Below are 18,453 nucleotides of genomic sequence, written 5' to 3' on the forward strand. Positions count from 1 at the left end.
CAAACGACACTATCAAGTTCCAAAAGGACCCAAGACATTCCTGACCCTCGACTGGCAACCACCAACTTCCTATATTTCTAACCTAACTTCCTCTTTTCTGCCCGTATTGACTGCACCGGAGTCCCTATATCCCTGTTTCTGACCTCAACATGCTAACTTAACCATAGTTATTCATCCCTTTTTAGGAGAGTTTGATTTTGACATTCTCCACCTTACAGTATTCTACAATACCTGACAAGGATCAAAGACCCATCAAAGCAGATCCACAGAGAAGATCTGAGCCCTTCTCCCCCAAAGACAATTGTACACCAATTCACCTGGGGGACGCGAGGAAGGAGCTGGAGGGGAACGTATGGTTTTCCAAGAGGAAATCAGGCCTCATCGATCTAATAAAGTTCTTGTAGGAGGTGCATATGCGTATGGACAAAAGCTCATGAATGGCATCCATTAAGATTTTCAAAAAGCCTTTCACAAAGTTCCACACAAAAGGCTATTTTAAAAATTGAGTCATCGTGGTATAATGGAGACTGGGGTGACGCAGAGGGAAGTTGCCTAGAGATGAGAAACAATGGTTTAGGATTTAGGGCACTTCTTGGGGGAAGAAATGTAAACATTGGCATTCTCCTATGATTAGGCTTGCTTAATGCTTTTGTGAATTATTTGGAGCAGTGATTATGAGAAGCCTAAGTATATAGGAATAACCTGAAGTTAACGTGGAAATGTTGAACTGGTCTTCATATGGGCAAAAATAAAGTCTTGAACTTGGGGAACAGTAACCTCAAGGATACTTAAAAGATTCGTTTACTCATTCATTCATTAAACACTTACTGAGGATCTGCTACGTGGCCAGCTATTGCGCTACAAGTTGGACAGGAAATAATAATTAAGAAGGCATTTCTCCCTGCTCTTAGGGAACTTAAATGGAACAAGAAGACATTTCCTGAATCCTGAGAAAAGTAAATTTAAGGTGAATAAAGGAAATGGTTCACACAATAGGAAAAACATGGAGCTTGATTTTCCAAGCATTATGCTGATAAGGTTGAAAATTTTAAATATACTCTAAGTATTTAGATAATTCCACAAAAGGTACTGCTATGATGGTTTTATTAAGGGAAGATAGAGTATTTGGGACCCCCTCCATGTTATTGATGGGGTCCCAAATGGTTCTAACATATGTTAGAACCATTTTTCTATTGCTGTTGTAAGCGATGAAAACCCAATTCAAAACTAACTTCAAAAAGAAAAGTTAAGCCTGACTTCAGGCAAAGCTGGGCACGGAGGGGCGGAGATGTTACGAGGATTTGGTGTGTTTCACTCACCCTGCTCCTCTCAGCTCTGTTTTACTAAGAATTTTTTCACATGGAGCAAAGGAGTCTTATATAGAGACATAGAAGACAGAAGAATTCCAGTTTTCCATGTTTCACAGCACCTGTGATCTTAGGAGACCCTGTTTCTCCCAGCACCCCTGTCAGTTCCTGAAAAAGGCTCTGAAAGGCTCATCCTTGAATCACTCCCTCCGGCCACAAAGTTGCCCACCCCCCAAAGAGCCAGGGTGAGGGGAGCTTTCGGTCTCCAGAGCCACACAGACTGAGGAAGAGGAAGAGGTCTTTTCCTAAATAGACAGTAAGCAGACAAAAATAACAGCGCAACTCGTTACTTCCTCTCCACAAGGTCATCACAGGCTGATTCTGGTCGCGGTGGGAGCCCCTGAAATAACCCCCTCTGATCCCCGCCTCCCTTCCACGTGGGCTAGACTTAGTGACTCACTTCTAGAGAAGACAGCATGGCAGAGGCGATGGCCTCGATGCAGAGATTAGGTGACAAAGGACTGCAGGTTCCATCTTGGACGCTCTCTTTCCAGCACTCTCTTGCCTGGTTCACTTGGGGAAGCCGGCGACCATGTTGTGAGTCAGCCCCACGGAGAGGCCCAGGTGAGAGAGCTTGGAAACCGATTTCCTGAGACTGATAATAGCCAGGTGTGTGAGCTTGGAAGTGGCTCCTCCCCCCACTCCCCACCCCTGCCCAGGTCCAGTCTTTAGATGAGACCCCAGACCTGGCCGTCAGCTCACCTGCAACTTCATGCAACTCAGCTCAGCTGTGCCCAGATTCCTGACCCACAAAAACGGAAAGATTGACATTTTAATCTACAAGCCACTGAATCTGGGGGCAATTTGTTAAACAGCAATAGATAACTAATACACTGGGGTTGGTGCAATGAGATAATATTTATGTTCTTATGACCAAAAGTAGGTAAATACATACAGGATCAGGCAAAAGAATCTGTTAAGAGGTCATATGTGATTTCTGCCATATGTGAAGAAGAATGGATATATGTACATGTATAACTGAATCACTATGCTGTACACCTGAAACAAACACAACATTGTAAATAAAATATACTCCAATATAGAATAAAAATTAAATTAAAAATAAAACACTTTAGCTAACCGAAGGGGAAAAGAAAGCTCTTTGGGGTTCTTATTAATTCTTAAGAGTCTAAATGGGTCCCAGGATAGAGTAATGCCATTCCCTTTGGCCTGGGAATGTTCATGTAGCCCAGGTCTGTCCAGCGGATGGAAGAGAAAGTCTGCTGGGAAGCTTCTGGGAAAAGTTTTTCCACTCTTAAAAGAGAGTCACAGGAAGACACTGTCTTCTTCCTCTGGATATTAATGTGTCTGAATATGATGCTGAGATCTTCCTATCAGTCTGTCGAGCAGAAGAAACACACCGCTGAAGATGGGGTGTTGTTTCCAAATTTCATCACTGCAGTGATTCAGTGAACATCTTTCTACACAATATATCTTTGCACATTGGTGTATTTTGGTAGAATAAATTCTTAGAACTGGAAGTTCTGGAGACTAGGACATAGACATATAAATTTTTAATAGGTGTCGATTTTTGATAAGTTGTCTTGAAAAAGTTTGTATCAATAAAAACTTCCAGCAATATTTATTTAACATTTATATAAAGCTTGCTGTATGTTTACTAGGCAAGTGTCCTAAGGTTTTCCCAAATATCAACTCACTAATATATGTGAGTGCCTATTTCTCTATACTTTTGCTAACTTATTTTTCATCCATGCTCATCTGATAAGCAGAAAACATCTTCCTATTGCAAAAAGCTGCATTTCTTTGCAACTTGCAATTAGTATGGTTGAACATTTAAAAATGTTACCTTTGAATGGTCTATTCATGTCCTTGGTCCATTTTCTTTTCTTTTTTTAAAAAATATTTAATTATCTATTTACTTATTTGGTTGCACCGGGTCTTAGTTATGGCATGTTAACTCATTTTTAAAAATTATTTATTTATTTTATTTATTTATTTTTGGGCTGCATTGGGTCTTCGTTGTTGCATGCGGGCTTTCTCTAGTTGCAGCGAGCAGGGGCTACTCTTCGTTGCAGTGTGCGGGGTTCTCATTGCGGTGGCTTCTCTTGTTGCAGAGCACGGGCTCTAGGTGCGCGGGCTTCAGTAGTTGTGGCTCACGGGTTCTAGAGTGCAGGCTCAGTAGTTGTGGTGCACAGGCTTAGTTGCTCTGCAGCATGTGGGATCTTCCTGGACCAGGGCTCGAACCCATGTCCCCTGCATTGGCAGGTGGATTCTTAACTACTGCGCCACCAGGGAAGTCTGTGGCATGTGGACTCTTAGTTGCAGCATGCATGTGGGATCTACTTCCCTGACCAGGGATCGAACCAGGGCCCCCTGCATTGGGAGTGCAGTCTTAACCACTGCACCACCAGGGAAGTCCCCTCCTTGGTCCATTTTCTTCCTGGGTTTTCATCTTTCTTTTTCTTGTTAATTTCTAAGAGCTCTGTGTATATTAGGGATATTAGCCCTTTAATGTCATATGTGACAAAGTTCAGTAATCACTTATTCACAACTCCAATAGCTAAGAGGCTCTGAAAATTAAGTTTTTTGTGAGTTTGGTGCAACTCTTTTGATAATAAAACATGACTTCAACTGACATGACACTTTTCAGCCTTTGCATATTCCGCTAATGTGAATAGTGGTACATTTTGCTGAAGAGAAAAATCATGTTTGATTCCATGGTACTGGCCTAGACCTCACTGGAGCTGTTATATATATACTATGTATTATCTTTTCTAAATTCTGAAGAACTCAAAATTCCGTAAAACATTTGTCCCCAAGGATTTCAAGTAAGCAATTGTGGACTTTACGCACATGATGCCTGGGGTTTTTTCAGTTCACTTTGGACGTGTTGAATTGCACGTGCCTGTGGGGTCTTTAAGTGCAAATGGCCTGTAAGCATTTGGATACATGAGTTAGGAATTTATGGGAGCAATTAGGCTTGGAAAAGTAGATTTTGGATTTATCAGCATATAGATAATATTTAAAGTCATGAGGGTACGTGTCAGAAGGCATGTTCTGCCAGAAGAGTGATGGGAACATCTAAATCCGAGGGATGGATGGAGTTCTTGGGGGAAAGGGACAGAGGGAAGAGTGGCAAAGAAAGTGTGAATTGGACAGGGCAGAGGTGCCCTCGTTCTGGGCTGGGCCCAAGGCTGCAGCCGTGAAGACACGGCAGTGGGGCTGCCAGCCGCAGAGTTCTCAATGGAGCGATTGTTAGACAGCAGAGTGAAAACAGACCCTGGAGTGTGTGTGGCGGGCAGAGTAGCAAGGCTCTCTGATGGTTGCCTCTGTGTCCAGGCTCAGGAACCAGGACCTCAACATTCCTGAATAACCAAGCATCCTTTCATCAGGCTTCCGAAGCAGGGGTCTCCAGCCCTCCTTCCTCTCCTGTGAAAGTCCTCTTAAAGGGTCTGCAGCAGAAACGCGGGCGGACCTAGAGATGATCATACTGAGTGAAGTAAGTCAGACAGAGACAAACGTCATATGATATCACCTATATGTGGAATCTAAAATATGACACAAATGAACCTATCTATGAAACGGAAACAGACTCACAGACATAGAGCACAGACTGGTGGTTGTCAAGGGGGAGGGGTGTGGGGGAGGGATGGAGTGGGAGTTTGGGATGAGCAGATGCAAACTATTATAGAGAGAGAATGGATAAACAACAAGGTCCTACTGTAGAGCACAGGCAACTATATTCAATACCCTGTGATAAACCATAATGGAAAAGAATATGAAAAAGAATATATATATGTATAATGGGGTCACTTTGCTGTACAGCAGAAATTAACACAACACTGTAAATCAGCTATACTTCAATTACATAAATTAAAAAAAGAAGGGGTCTGCAGCAGTGTCCCAGCCCCGTCAGACCTCTGTGGGCCCCGCTGTCCCGCAGGCGGCTTGGACCTTGGGGTGAGCAGGTAGTTCCAGCGGTGGGTGCGGGGAGGAGCTGGCCCTCATCACCCCCCAACGGGGCTGGGGGGACCAGAGAGAGGGCCCCACCTCTTCCTGTTTATTCCTGCAGAGGGGCCACCTCGGGACCCCTGACAGGGGCATTTAGAAAGTCGTTGCCAGTGGGCAGCCGCCTTGCAAAGAGGGGACTGCTGAGAGGCCTCAGGTCTGCCCCCAACCGGCCTGCTGCAAAATTTTTCCAGCTGGTTTTCTATCAGAAGAAAAATCCGTTTTTCATTTTCAGTTGAATGTTCTCAGCCTTAAAATGTGTGCCTTTTGTTCATTCTAATTCGCCTACATTTGCATAAAACAAAAGTTCATTTTCAGAGCAGTATGCAGGGCGGCTGTGCACAATTCCAGTTATTGTATAGAAAAGCTGTGTGCCTAACTTTTTATTCGGCAAGAAAAGAATATATCTAAGATGGTAACGTGGGTGTTTCCTGGAGCTCATACTAGTGATGTCTGTCTCTCAAGAAACAATGGGCACTTATTTGGGATTTCTCAGATTTAGTTACAGTATTCTGATTTTTCATTTCCAGTGGCTCTTGACTGTTAAGTGGGTGAAAAAAATGGTTAATTTCTTGAATATTTTAAATAGTTGTCCTCAGTTCTGATTTTACCTACAGTGGAAACATCTGAAAGTTTATAATGTTAATAACATCATTCCATCAAGCTAATATGAACTGAAGAACATTAAATATTTTGATGTAGATCATGACACAAATACTTCCAGTCCTGAGCTAATTTCTGTGTACACACACACACACACACACACACACAAACCCCCAAAGCACTTTTCTTCCAACACACTTAAAAAAGCTTAAGATGGTAAATTTTATGTGTATTTTAGCACAATTTAAAAAATATCCACTTCTCTTATAAATCTTCAAAATTTGGAAGCATTCATTTAATGAAGAAAGAAGTACTTTCTGGGAATTCCCTGGCGGTCCAGTGGTTAGGACTCGGTGCTTTCACTGCTGAGGCCCGGGTTCAATCCCTGGTCGGGGAACTGAGATCCCGCAAGCAGCACTGTGCGGCCAAAAAAAAAAAGGACTTTCGAGAACTGCTTACTTCAGCTTGAGAGACCTGTGGATTTATTTCCACATAAAGTCAGTGATTATGAAGGCTTAATTTCTTTCTTTCTTTTGCAGCATGCAAACTCTTAGTTGCGGCATGCATGTGGGATCTAGTTCCCCAACCAGGGACCAAACCTGGGCCCCCTGCCTTGGGGGCGCAGAGTCTTAACCACTGCACTACCACGGAAGTCCCTGAAGACTTAATTTAAGATAAACCTTTCAGATGTGATCTACATATATATATATTTTTGAACTAAGAGGACATTTAATTAAAAGTAGGCAACAGCTCCACAAATTTGTGTGTTATCCTTGTGCAGGGGCAATGTTACTTAATCTTTGTTGTTTTGTTCTAATTTTTAGCATGTGTACTGCTGAAGCGAGCACCAGATGTTATAACTCTAGACCAGATTACTTGGCATCTCAGAATTACAGAACAAAAGACCTAAGAGTCACCTCGAGGTTTTCAAGTGTTTTTCTGCAAATGGGCAAGTTGAATTCTAGGTTGGGTCAAGAACCGGGGACATGCTTCTGAAGCCATCCTCGGAGAGCCACCCTACCACAGGATACAACCTGAGCCCTGAAAAGTCAAACACGCTCTAGAAAACTTGTTTCAAAAACAGTGGTTCCTTCTACCCCAAACAAAACAGCGGTCCCCTGCCCCACTTCACCTCTTTCCCACTCTCCAGAAGCAGCCACTGTCATTTTATCTCCAAATCTCTGCTACTTATTGATTAGTCACGGTTAAGCGGTGCCAGTTGTCTTATTCTGTGGAAGATGAGGATTGAACCCTCTTTCACCAGCATCAACACATAGACACAACCCCTCTTCCTCTCAATAAGGTCATGTTGTAAATTTAGTTACCAATCCATGTTTCCATTACTACTACGATGAAATGTGCCAATCACAGCTGAGTCATGTAATATACTATGGTGACTTTTCCTCTCTTGCTTATCTTAGGATTCTTTTTTTTTGGGGCACTTATTTAAAAAAAATTGTAATACAATTTTTAAATGTTACTTCTCATTTACAGTTACTGCAAAATATTGGCTATATTCCCCATGTTTTACAACACATCCTTGAATCTATCTCATACCCAATGGTTTGTGCCTCCCACGCCCACAATGGTAACCACTAGTTTGTTCTCTGTATCTGTGAGTCTACTTTTTTGGGTTATATTTAGGAGTCTTTTTTTTTTCTGCTTTATCATTTAAATTTTATTTAGTTTTTTCTACAGCAGGTTCTTGTTAGTTATCTGTTTTATACATATTAGTGTATATATGTCAATCCCAATCTCCCAATTCATCACAGCACCACCACCCCCGGATTCTTTTTTGAATAAGTAATTCTTTTTTAAAAGAAAAAGATCAATTTATTTATTTATTTATGGCTGCGTTGGGTCTTCGTTGCTGCGCACAGGCTTTCTCTAGTTGCAGCGAGTGGAGACTGCTCTTTGTTGCGGTGTGCGGGCTTCTCATGGCAGTGGCTTCTCTTGTTGCAGAGCACGGGCTCTAGGCGCGCGGGCTTCAGTAGTTGTGGCACGCGGGCTCAGTAGTTGTGGCGCACGGGCTTAGTTGCTCCGCGGCATGTGGGATCTTCCCGGACCAGGGCTCGAACCCGTGTCCCCTGCACTGGCAGGCGGATTCTTAACCACTGCGCCACCAGGGAAGTCCCTCAGTAATTCTTTTTTCCCTTAGTGTTTTATGTGCCATTTAGTCAACCCTAAACTCATCTTCAGTTATATAAATTTTTTTCTCAAAATCTTCAAACACATCAATCACTCTGATTTGTCTTGGAAACGTATCTCTGGCAGTCTTCTGACTGATGGACTCCCATCTGGACAGGTTGCTTTTGATGCTGTCACCTTGGTGCTTCCCTTCTTTTGTTGGTCTCTTCTTTTGTATGTCCCACATCTTCCTCTTTCTTAGTTTAATTTCTCACTTGGTTGAGCAATAGCTTCCCAATAAATGATACATAAGAAGTACATTTTTTGAGAACTTGTGTGTTTGAAAACCTTATTTTACCTACCTTTATACCAATTGAGGTTTGAGATCACATTCCCTCAGAATTTTGAGGGTACTGATCCATTTTCTTCTAATTTCCAGTGTTGTTTGATACATTCAGATTCTCAGACCTTTGTACGAAATTTTTTTTTGTTTTTTTATGGTTTTCTTTGTACTGTGCCTTAGTGTGGTTCTATTTTTATCCACTGTTCTGGGCATTGGCAACAGATGGCCTTCAGTTACATTTTCTTATTTAACTTATTCAGACCTGAAGCCTTGTGTTGTGGTCTTCTAATTTCTTTCCTATTTTCCAACTTTTTTTTAAAATGACCATTTATTTTATTATTTTTAAAATTAATTATTTTTGGCTGCATTTGGTCTTTCTCTAGTTGTGACAAGTGGGGGCTACTCTTCGTTGCGGTGCATGGGCTTCTCATTGCGGTGGCTTCTCTTGTTGCGGAGCACAGGCTCTCGGTGCACGGGCTTCAGTAGTTGTGGCTCGTGGGCTCAGTAGTTGTGGCTCATGGGCTCTAGAGTGCAGGCTCAGTAGTTGTGGCTTGTGGGCTCTAGAGCACAGGCTCAGTAGTTGTGGTGCATGGGCTTAGCTGCTCCACAGCATGTGGGATCTTCCTGGACCAGGGCTCAAACCCGTATCCCCTGCATTGGCAGGCGGATTCTTAACCACTGCACCACCAGGGAAGCCCTCTGACTTTTTTTGTGTGTATGACTTTGTCGGCAACTTTCTCAACTTCATCTTCTAACCTTCCTATTGTTTCTATTTTCAAGACTTTTTTGGTTTCTCAGTATTTCTTTCTTCTGACCCCTTGGTTTTTTGTTTTGTTTAGTGGAGACAAACTCTTTTTTCACTATGTCAAAATCTTGAGGCTCTTACTATTAGGTTTTTTTTTTTTTCCCAAGTTCTAGAATTTATATACCAGTGCTATTCTCAATAGACACAAACTGAAAATCACTCATATTGTAATACACATTGGGATAAATTGTTAAATGTTCACACTATGGAATCCTATGCAACAGTGGCAATGCATGATCATAACAGGCAAGCATATAGGTATATTCACAGACAACATAAGGAATAAAAAAGCCCAATCCAAAAGTGGTTATACTGTGTCATAACATTTATATAAAATACAGGTAAAGTGATCTTTTTGTTAGATACCAGAACAATATTAAACCTTAAGGGGAGTCACTAGAATGGGCCCAGGGGGCCTCTGAGTACCTGGTAATTTTGTGTCTTTATCTAGAAGCTATGTATAGAGTGTATTCAGATTCTGAATTTTCTGAAATTTGTCATTTCCTCACAAACCGTGCATGTTTTTAGTTGTTTTTTATACATAACAAAAAGTAAAAAAGATATACTAGGGAAGGTAATTATATTAGCACTTTAATATCCATGTTCTTCAAGGTGGAAGTGAAAGGTACTAAATTTAGTATGTTTTTAAAAATGTTTTCTTCCCCTTTCATAGTTCCACTTTCCTCCATATTATTATTATTTTGTTTTGATCCTGTCATCGTAAAGGCTTTCTTCACATGCTTCGTGATCCTTGGCTGTCTGCACCTATGTAAGGTGGGGACACGATGAAGCTGACTGGAAGCAATTGGTTCACAGGAGTAGGACTGTTGACTGTGGCATTTCTGAAACTGTGCTTCTTGGGGTATTCCTTGTATCAGTTGTCAAACTTTTCACTGAAGTCCTCTCATCTCCTGGCTGGAAAGCATAAGCCTGGTTGCCAGCATTCAGGTGACCAAGCAATGGTAGAAGGTTGGGCTTCTAAGTATTCTGATTGCAAACGTTCATATTACCCTCTGTATCAGGCCAGGTCCGAGGGGATGAACTAGAAATGGGTACAGAGAACTTTCAAGAATAGTCTAGGGCTAAGGGAGAGTACCCAGGGAAGGAACAGACTTGGAAGGGGCTCCTTCCCCATGTCTGGGGCTCAGATCTCATTGCAAAGGCATGGCTGCAGCCCAATGGATGGTGGAGAAGCTTGCTAGGTTTCCCAGGCTACAGCTGGTCCAATCACTAGGTGAGAGGGAAGCAACCCTCCGGGGTGCGGGCAGGCCAGGTCGAGACCCTGGCTGGGACTGGTGGTGGGGAGGAAACACCTCACTGGATCCTAGTGGGCCAAGGCTGCCCTTCCCCTGCCCACCACCATAGATCAGGTGGGCAGGAAGCTCCTCTCTGAGGCTAAAGGGCAGGCTCCCAGAGGGAGGCCACCTGCTGCTGGAGAGGTGGCCATGTGGCCCGGGCTCTTCGCTCACTAAGGGACCGTGTACGCCTGGTGCCCCTCACCGGCCCCCTTCACACCACTGACAACTGGATGGTATTAACAAGACGCAAACCGAAGGAAAGAAAGGAGGAATGCTTAGAGGGCCCAGCTCGCTGCCAGTGTCGGCAATCACATTGGTCTGCTCGGGCTGATGAAAGCAAGCACCACAGACTAGGCGAGGTAGTAGAAATGGATGGTCTCACAGTTCTGGAGGCTACAAGCCCCAAACCAGGGTGTTGGCAGGGTTGGCTCCGTCAGAGGGCTATGAAGGGAGGACTGTTTGTCTCTCCATGGCTTGTAGATGGCCATCTTCTCCCTGTGTCTCCCTCCATGCACCTGTCAAATTTCTCTTTTATGTCACAAGTCACATTGGCAAGAGCCACCCTGATGACCTTTAACTTGATTACGCCCGAAAAGGCCCTACCTCCAAGGAAGGTCACATTCTTGAGGACTGAGACTTTAACACAGGAAGTTTGAGGGTACACAATTCAACCCCTAGCAGCGCCAAGGAGGAGCTGTGGCAATGAGGGGAGACACTGCTAACGGGCGCACTCCTGTTTCCAGCACGTCACCCTACCCTCGACTGCCACCAGCACTTGCACCTGGAGACCCTCTGCTTCACCTTCCGAGAATACACAGGCTCACCCTGGGACGTGAGAGGGGCGGTGGGCAAGCTGTGCAGCGTTGAAGAAGGGATCTGCGGGTCAAATGGAAAGGTCTAGATAGACTTTCGACTAGTCCTATTTCAGTCTCCTTCCACTCCTACTTCCAGAGGTACGGAGGTCACATTCATGACCACTTAGGGGTGCTCTGGGGGGATACTGAGCTGCTCCCTGGCGTTCCCCACTGCTGGTTGAGTCAGGTGTCTGCTGAGTTTTGCTTTCCTGCTTGTGGTCTCCTGTTGTTCTTTGTGGCTTGCTGCCTTATAAATTAGTAAATAAACCTTTTATTTCAGAATGATTTTAACTTACAGAAAAGTAGCAACGGTAATACAGGGAGTCGCCCTCAGACTCTCCCTCCTAATGTACCATCTCGCATCACCACTGCACCTCTGTCAGAACTAGGAAATGAACCGGCACACTACTGCTAACAGATTTCACCAGTTTTCCCCGATGTCCTTCTACTGTTCCAGGGTCCAACCCAGGACACCGCCCTGCGTCACTGCGTCCGGCTGCCAAGTCTCCCAAGTCTCCTCAGACTTATCTTCCTGGTTTTCCACGACCTTTACACTGCGGAAGAGTACTGGTCAGGCATTTGGTAGAATGTCCCTCCACTTGGGTTAGTTTGATGTTTTTCTCATGGTCAGACTGGGGTTAATAGTTTTGGGGGAAGAATAACACGGCGAAGTGTCCTCATCACGTATCAGGATACACTAATGTAAAATAACACAAGGGAGACTGATGGTTCATCTCTAGCTCTTAATTCTTCAGCCTACGATGTCCAAAGCGTATGCAATACATTAGGAGACAAAGTACACATGAATGTAATGACATATTAGTCACTGTTCTGTCAAGAAAGAAGGCCACTTGGTCATGTAAAATCAACCTAACACGTCACTGAATTGAGTTTTAAGAAAGTCATGACATTTCAAAAAATTTTTTCCTCTTTATTTGAACACAGAAGACATTTACAGCATGCAGGTTAGCTATAATTATATGGCGCCTTCCCAAACCAATTATCTTTGAATGTATCTTCAAGCACTGAAAAGAAACCAACACATTCCACAGGTGAACTCAGACTCTTTTCTATCACCTCCTGTCAAATTGAGAGTTACGCACAGTAGTTTTCTTAAATTAGGCAAATAATTTAATTGATCACCATGAATAAATATTTTTATTTCACTGAGTTTCTCTTCTGAACCATTTATCAATACCACTCAGAAGAACATTAATACAGTCAGTCAAAAATAAAAGACACTGCAAATTGAAGTAAGTGTCAATGTTCCAGATGATCAGAAATTTTCATTTGTAAGAGTAAACGCTGTGTTTAATGACCTACCATAGCAAAAGCAGTTCAGTGAAAACAAATTTAGGAAATTCTCTGTACACTTTGTGAAAGTTTGAAATTATAAATAGAAAAGAACCATTAAGATATTTAAAAAACCCTAGCACTGTATACTCTGAACCACATGCTAGTTACAATTCATTGTTTGTTACACAGTACCAATACCATGATGTATCTTATAAGAATGAAACTACCATGTTCAGACAAAAGAGAGAAAAAAAATTCTGCTTCATCTAAGAATATTGCCCAAAAAGCAAGCTTTCATTTGAAAACAAAATACAAATGTGTATGTGAATGCAGCCAAACATCTCTCCATTTAGAAAACTATCATCACAAATAGGTGGTAGCACTCTTTTTAAGTGAACTGCACTGCTTCAATCTTGCTGCTCTACAAGGTTTCATCTCAATTTTTGGAGTGTTTCTTTTGATCATTCCTAAAAACAATACAATCATTTGTAAGGTTGCAGATCGTAACAGCAAGGATTTTTGACTGTTAAAAAAATAAATTTATATTTTAAATGAAAACTATTATAAAAGTGGAAATTGCAACAGTTAAGGAAATAGAAAAATACGCCAATTATGATCTGAGTCTTCTGACTACGGCTCCAAATTTAATACAAATATCTGTATATAAAACTTTTTCGAAAAGTTAATTCTGCCACCCAGATCCTAACAGAACTTTCCAACTTTCTCTTCTGAGTAACCTTAAATCCCCATTCTCTGCAAATGTCTGCTAACACAGCTGCAGTTACCCACCCCCAACTGATGAAGCACACATTGAAATCTCTTCCCCTGTTACTTGTATAGCTTCTAAAACAAACTGCTGACTCAGTTTAATCATCTGAGGAAGAAGAACAGGTACAGTTAACGACAAAACTACCAGCTACTGCCAACAAAATAATTTATTTGAGGATTGTTAGTGACTTGCAAAAAATTTACTACTTCTAGACTAAACAAGAAATAAATTATAGTGTTATGACTTAGTGTACCAGGTAAAAAACCTCAGGGATTTCAGACCAAAATTTAACCTATATATTTATAAATTTACCATATATTTGTCTTGTCCTTCCACATTTTTTCTCAATTTCCATAGGCTATAAATTTAGATCAAACAATACGGTACTAACAATATAAAATTATGTTTAATCCTATAATATCTTAGTTCACTTCACTATAGTAAGATGACAAATCATTATCCAATTCTTCTGTTAATTAGTGGGCTCACCAAAACAAAGCAGGCTGTTTTCATTCCATCAAGCTATGTGGATTAGAGCACTGGGAAGAACAGAAATAAATTCCTTTTCCAAACTCTCCTTCTTAAACAAAAGCAAAAGATTTGCTTTTGATATTGTAAAGTATTTCTATTCAAGATAATTCAACAACAGTCATTTCATGAGATAATTAAGTAGCCTTGCTCAGTCTCAAATGTCTAGTTAGGCAGTTTTAAAGGTTTCAGTGCTCAAAGAGTAGTTTTCAGAAGCAAACTTCAGAGATGATACAGATAATTTTTAACTCCGAAGTCATTTCAAGGGATTTTAATGTACAGTACTGACCTGATATAATTTGTGGGCATGTAGTGTTATAAGTGGTAAAATTTAAGACATTTAATCTAAAGCTTCCATTTCCCCTAAAATATTGTTTTAATAAGAAAAGAAAAACAACAAGCAGTAGCAGCTAGGTAACTTAAACTGAGATTAAAAAATAAACACAAAAAAACAAGTACAAAAAGCACAGTCCTGTATGACACAGTTAGGTTGGCACAGTGAAGACTAAATTTAAGACATGAAAGACAAACTGTGTAATAAATAGGGCCACAGTTGTAAACTGTCGTTTTTCCCTTCTAAGACACCAAAATTGCACTCTAGTTGTGTTGGGAAGCAGCAGAGTTTACGAGAAGAGAGGGAAGGAAACAGCTGTACAGGCCAGGTACAATTTATACACTAAAAAAAGGTTATAATTCTAAAGTTCCCAAGGGATACAGGCTATAGTCATTGATATAATGTCCTCTTCATACTTCAATTACTTTTAACACCTGAAGATGGAAGAAAGCACAGAGAAAAATATTTTTATTTATACAAAACTTGTGTTTGATATAATCATGAAAAGAATTAAATAAAATATACTAATGAGTTTAAAAACATTTAGCCAACAGCTTTGACCATTTTCCCCAAAACTGAAAAGATGGCAACATTAAATGACTGAATTTTTCCTTTTATATGCCTCCTAAGCAGAGCCATTTAGGGACAGTACGATATTGAAAGGAGGTCACCCTGCATGCTTTTACTCCCCGCAAGAGCTATGAGTGAGCGGATGTACGAGTTAGATTTTTTTAAAAAAGAAAAGGATGATTAATAGAATGGCAGCCAGTGGACAGTGGCAGCGACATTAAGCCAAGGACCACTAACTAACTAGCAATGTTACATACATGGTAGCCGTAAGAAACAAAAAGGGGCCGGGGAGGGATAAGCAAGAGGTACACGTGGTGGGAAGTGACAGTGAAATAAACAAGCCCAGGGACTTCCCTGGCACTCCAGCGGTTAGGACTCGGTGCTTTCACTGCTGTGCCCGGCGCAATCCCTGGTCTGGGAACTAAGCAGCTGCAAGGCGAGCGGGTGTGGCCAATAAACTACACAACACTACACTACACTACACACTAAAATAAACTACACTACACAACACTACACTACACAACACTACACAACCCCGGCAGCAGGTGTCGCCTAGAGGCACCTGTGTTCAGCTGCCTACCTGCCTCCATGTTTATTAGAAAACCTCCACCTGTCCAAAGCATTACGCAGTTAGAAGAACCAGCCATGTAAAACTGGGTACTGAAAGTATCAGTATCACTCATACATTGCCATCTTTTCCCAAAATAAACCCAGTGTTTTGAAATGTTTTTCTTAATAATTAAAAACTAATTTAAAAATCTCTACAAAGTATCTAATTTTTTCAACAATTTATCACTTATGTAGATCATATACTCCTCAATCATGGGTTAAGAATGATCGATGCAAGACTTTAAAAAATAATAACCATTATCCTTTGGACCAGCAATGAAACAAACCTGTAAGTGGTTATACTTTTATAGTTACTTCAAGTCTTGAAAACCTGGGTTAGCCAGGTTAGCCATCTCCCTCATGTGCTTAAGTGCTGTCATGACGCTGCGATCAGCATTCTACTTTCAAGCTAAAACCTAGTTATATTTAACAAAGGCCATGGACTATCCTCTCTGCAAATGAGATAGGAGTTCAAAGTTCACATGTGAATTTTAATGTGAGGACAATATCCAAAACGGATAAACTTTTACCTGTATTTATAATTATCTTTTGAAAACTGCCCAGCTCCACTTCCAGAAAAGGCAGCTTGCATCTACTCAGCACCCGTGCTGTACTAGGTAATGACATCTTAACTTGCGTAATTCTCAAGAATGACTTTCATTTTATTAGTAAAGGGGCTCAACAAGTTATTAATCCAAAGGGGGAAAAACAGAGGCCATCTCTTAATTGGCAGGAAAACTCCTGTAATGTCTGCTGATGTGACACAATATTAAACACGTATCACCCACAGCGTAGTCTGTAAACATGTTTAAAAGAATCCAATAAATGCTTCTAATAAACAGGGAATAGAGGAACAAGGCAACTACACACAGAAACAACCGAACACATCCGAGGAGGCATATGCTCAAGGACACTGGCTTAGTCTATTCAGTAAGTCAGTGTCATTAGAAAAGGGGGGGTGTTACTCTAGATTACAAGAGACTTAAGGGGAATAACCGCATGTAAACATCAGTCCTGGGTTACTCCCTGGTGTAGACAAACCAGCTGTAGAAGACTTAACCACAAATAAATAATTAGAAAAATCTGAATATGGATTGGTATAATACTAAAAATATTTTGTCAAGTGTGATAATGTTATTGTGGTATGTAGAAAAATGTTTTATTTCAGAGATACATTAAATAGGTCATAAATCCGTAATTTACTTTTACACTTTTTAAAGAATTTTAAAAGGAGTCAAAACGAGACAAATTAACTGTTTAAAAGTAACTTGCGCAAGCTCACAGAAGTAGAAAAGTCAGGATGCAAACTTAGATGGGACTCCAGTATCTGTACTCTTTTCACTGTACCAATCCTCTACCATGTGGACAGAAAACTGTATTAAACTTATGGAAATGCGACTCCTCCAGAATACTGCGTAACTTTCCACTCAAACTGAGAGCCAATGTTATGCAGAAATGACAAAGTAAAAAGCAGGATTAAAATAAACTGACTTTAGTACTGTTAGAAACAAAGCCAGTCCCTATCTCAGAGTTATCTACTGCTTTTAGTTTCCATACCACCTACACACTTGGGATTTGCTGAAGAATTTAATCTGAGTTCCTGTCATATGATAAAATATTAGGCAGCTATAATCAGTCATGCTGTATAAGAACATGTTCAGAATATACTGCCAAGTTAAAAAAGCTGGCTACAAAGTAGCATATATAGAATAGCGTAGTATGTTGGTAGTATGTTATATTAGAATGTTTATTAGACACTTCAAACTTTCTAATATTAAAAGTTATAATATGTAAAGAAAGCTCCAGAAGAATATATACAATATATTGGGTGGTGTCTTTTTGATAATTCTTCATCCCCCTACAGGGAACAGATATTACTTGTATTTAGAAAGAAACAAACAAGAACTCATGAATCAGTTAGAAAAACCACTCACAATAGGTAAATGGGAAAGGACACAGGAATAATTCATAAAAAACATACGTATATAAGTGGGCCAATAAATATACGAAAAAATCCAAATTCATTAATAAATCAATGAGATGCTTATTTTAGCCTATTAAATTAGAAACTTAAAAACTATTAATACTCAATACTGGCAAAGATGCAACAAAATGCAGTGTCCTTGGCTAAATACAATTTGGTGCGGTCTTTCTGAAGAGCAGTGTGTTAGTATGTGTCAAGAGCCTTAAAAATGTTCATTTTCTCATAATTCCACTTATGGGAATCTTCTGGAAATAATCTGAAAGTGAGGAGGTATAAAAAGATGTTTCATACTTCAGATTTCATACATGGAAATTTCAATTTTGGAAAATTTCAAGTATGGAAAAACTGACATAATTAAATGTCCAGTAAAATAGTTATAAACCATGGTATATGCATCAGACAATAGCCAGAGCTTTGAAAAATGACCCAATATTACGTTAAAAACAGCAAGAGCACAAATTTGAATATACATATAGTATGATCTGAACTATGAAAAAACTAGACGAAACCATGCTAAGTTACTTTTATAATCCCATACATTATGAAGAAATCATAACACTACTGTGAGAATCCAAAACACTGCTTAGCCACCAACGGCTGAACATCCCCACGGACAGCGGCGACTCCGAAGCCAGCCAGAGAGCACAGACCCGAGGGCGCCGCGTGAGGCCACGCCTGCTCACCTCCTCCGCCTCGCACGGCCGCCGGCGGGCCGTTCTGCACAGGTGCACCTCCCCCACGAACTGCACTGGGATGAGCCGGAGAAGCTGCCGGATGTTGCCCAGGACGAATAGGTTTAGCTGGGATGAAAAACAAACACTGACTTCAGAACAAATAACACACAACCCCAATGATTCGTTAAGTCTCTTTTCTTATTTACAACAAATTCCCAAATGTCTTGTTTTTCTTTGCCTTCTTGTTTCTCAGTGAATCCCTCTATCTCTCTTTTTCTTTTTCAGTTACATCCTTTTCTCCAGGACCTATACAATCCTTAGCC

General features: G+C 40.9%; 1 protein-coding gene and 1 pseudogene across 2 annotated transcripts in view; both read right to left on the reverse strand.

Moving 5' to 3' along the window:
* Nucleotides 1-6,674: 6,674 nt before the first annotated feature.
* Nucleotides 6,675-6,787, reverse strand: LOC114905295 (annotated as a pseudogene).
* Nucleotides 6,788-12,276: 5,489 nt separating this feature from the next.
* KIF5B (kinesin family member 5B) overlaps nt 12,277-18,453 on the reverse strand; it is a 44,118-nt gene continuing 37,941 nt past the window's right edge. Inside the window, exons 25-26 of one of the 2 annotated variants that reach the window (XM_029237553.1) lie at nt 18,140-18,256; nt 12,277-14,727 (exon numbers count right to left, since the gene is read on the reverse strand). In XM_029237553.1, the coding sequence (XP_029093386.1) occupies nt 14,711-14,727; nt 18,140-18,256 (134 nt within the window). In that variant the 3' untranslated portion in view covers nt 12,277-14,710. Of the gene's footprint in view, nt 14,728-17,829; nt 18,257-18,453 lie in introns of those variants that run through there. The other variant, XM_029237552.1, reaches the window with a different exon arrangement.

The sequence above is a fragment of the Monodon monoceros genome, unplaced genomic scaffold (genome assembly GCF_005190385.1).
Source record: "Monodon monoceros isolate NGI ecotype Baffin Bay Population unplaced genomic scaffold, NGI_Narwhal_1 Super_Scaffold_21, whole genome shotgun sequence".
NCBI lineage: Eukaryota > Metazoa > Chordata > Mammalia > Artiodactyla > Monodontidae > Monodon > Monodon monoceros.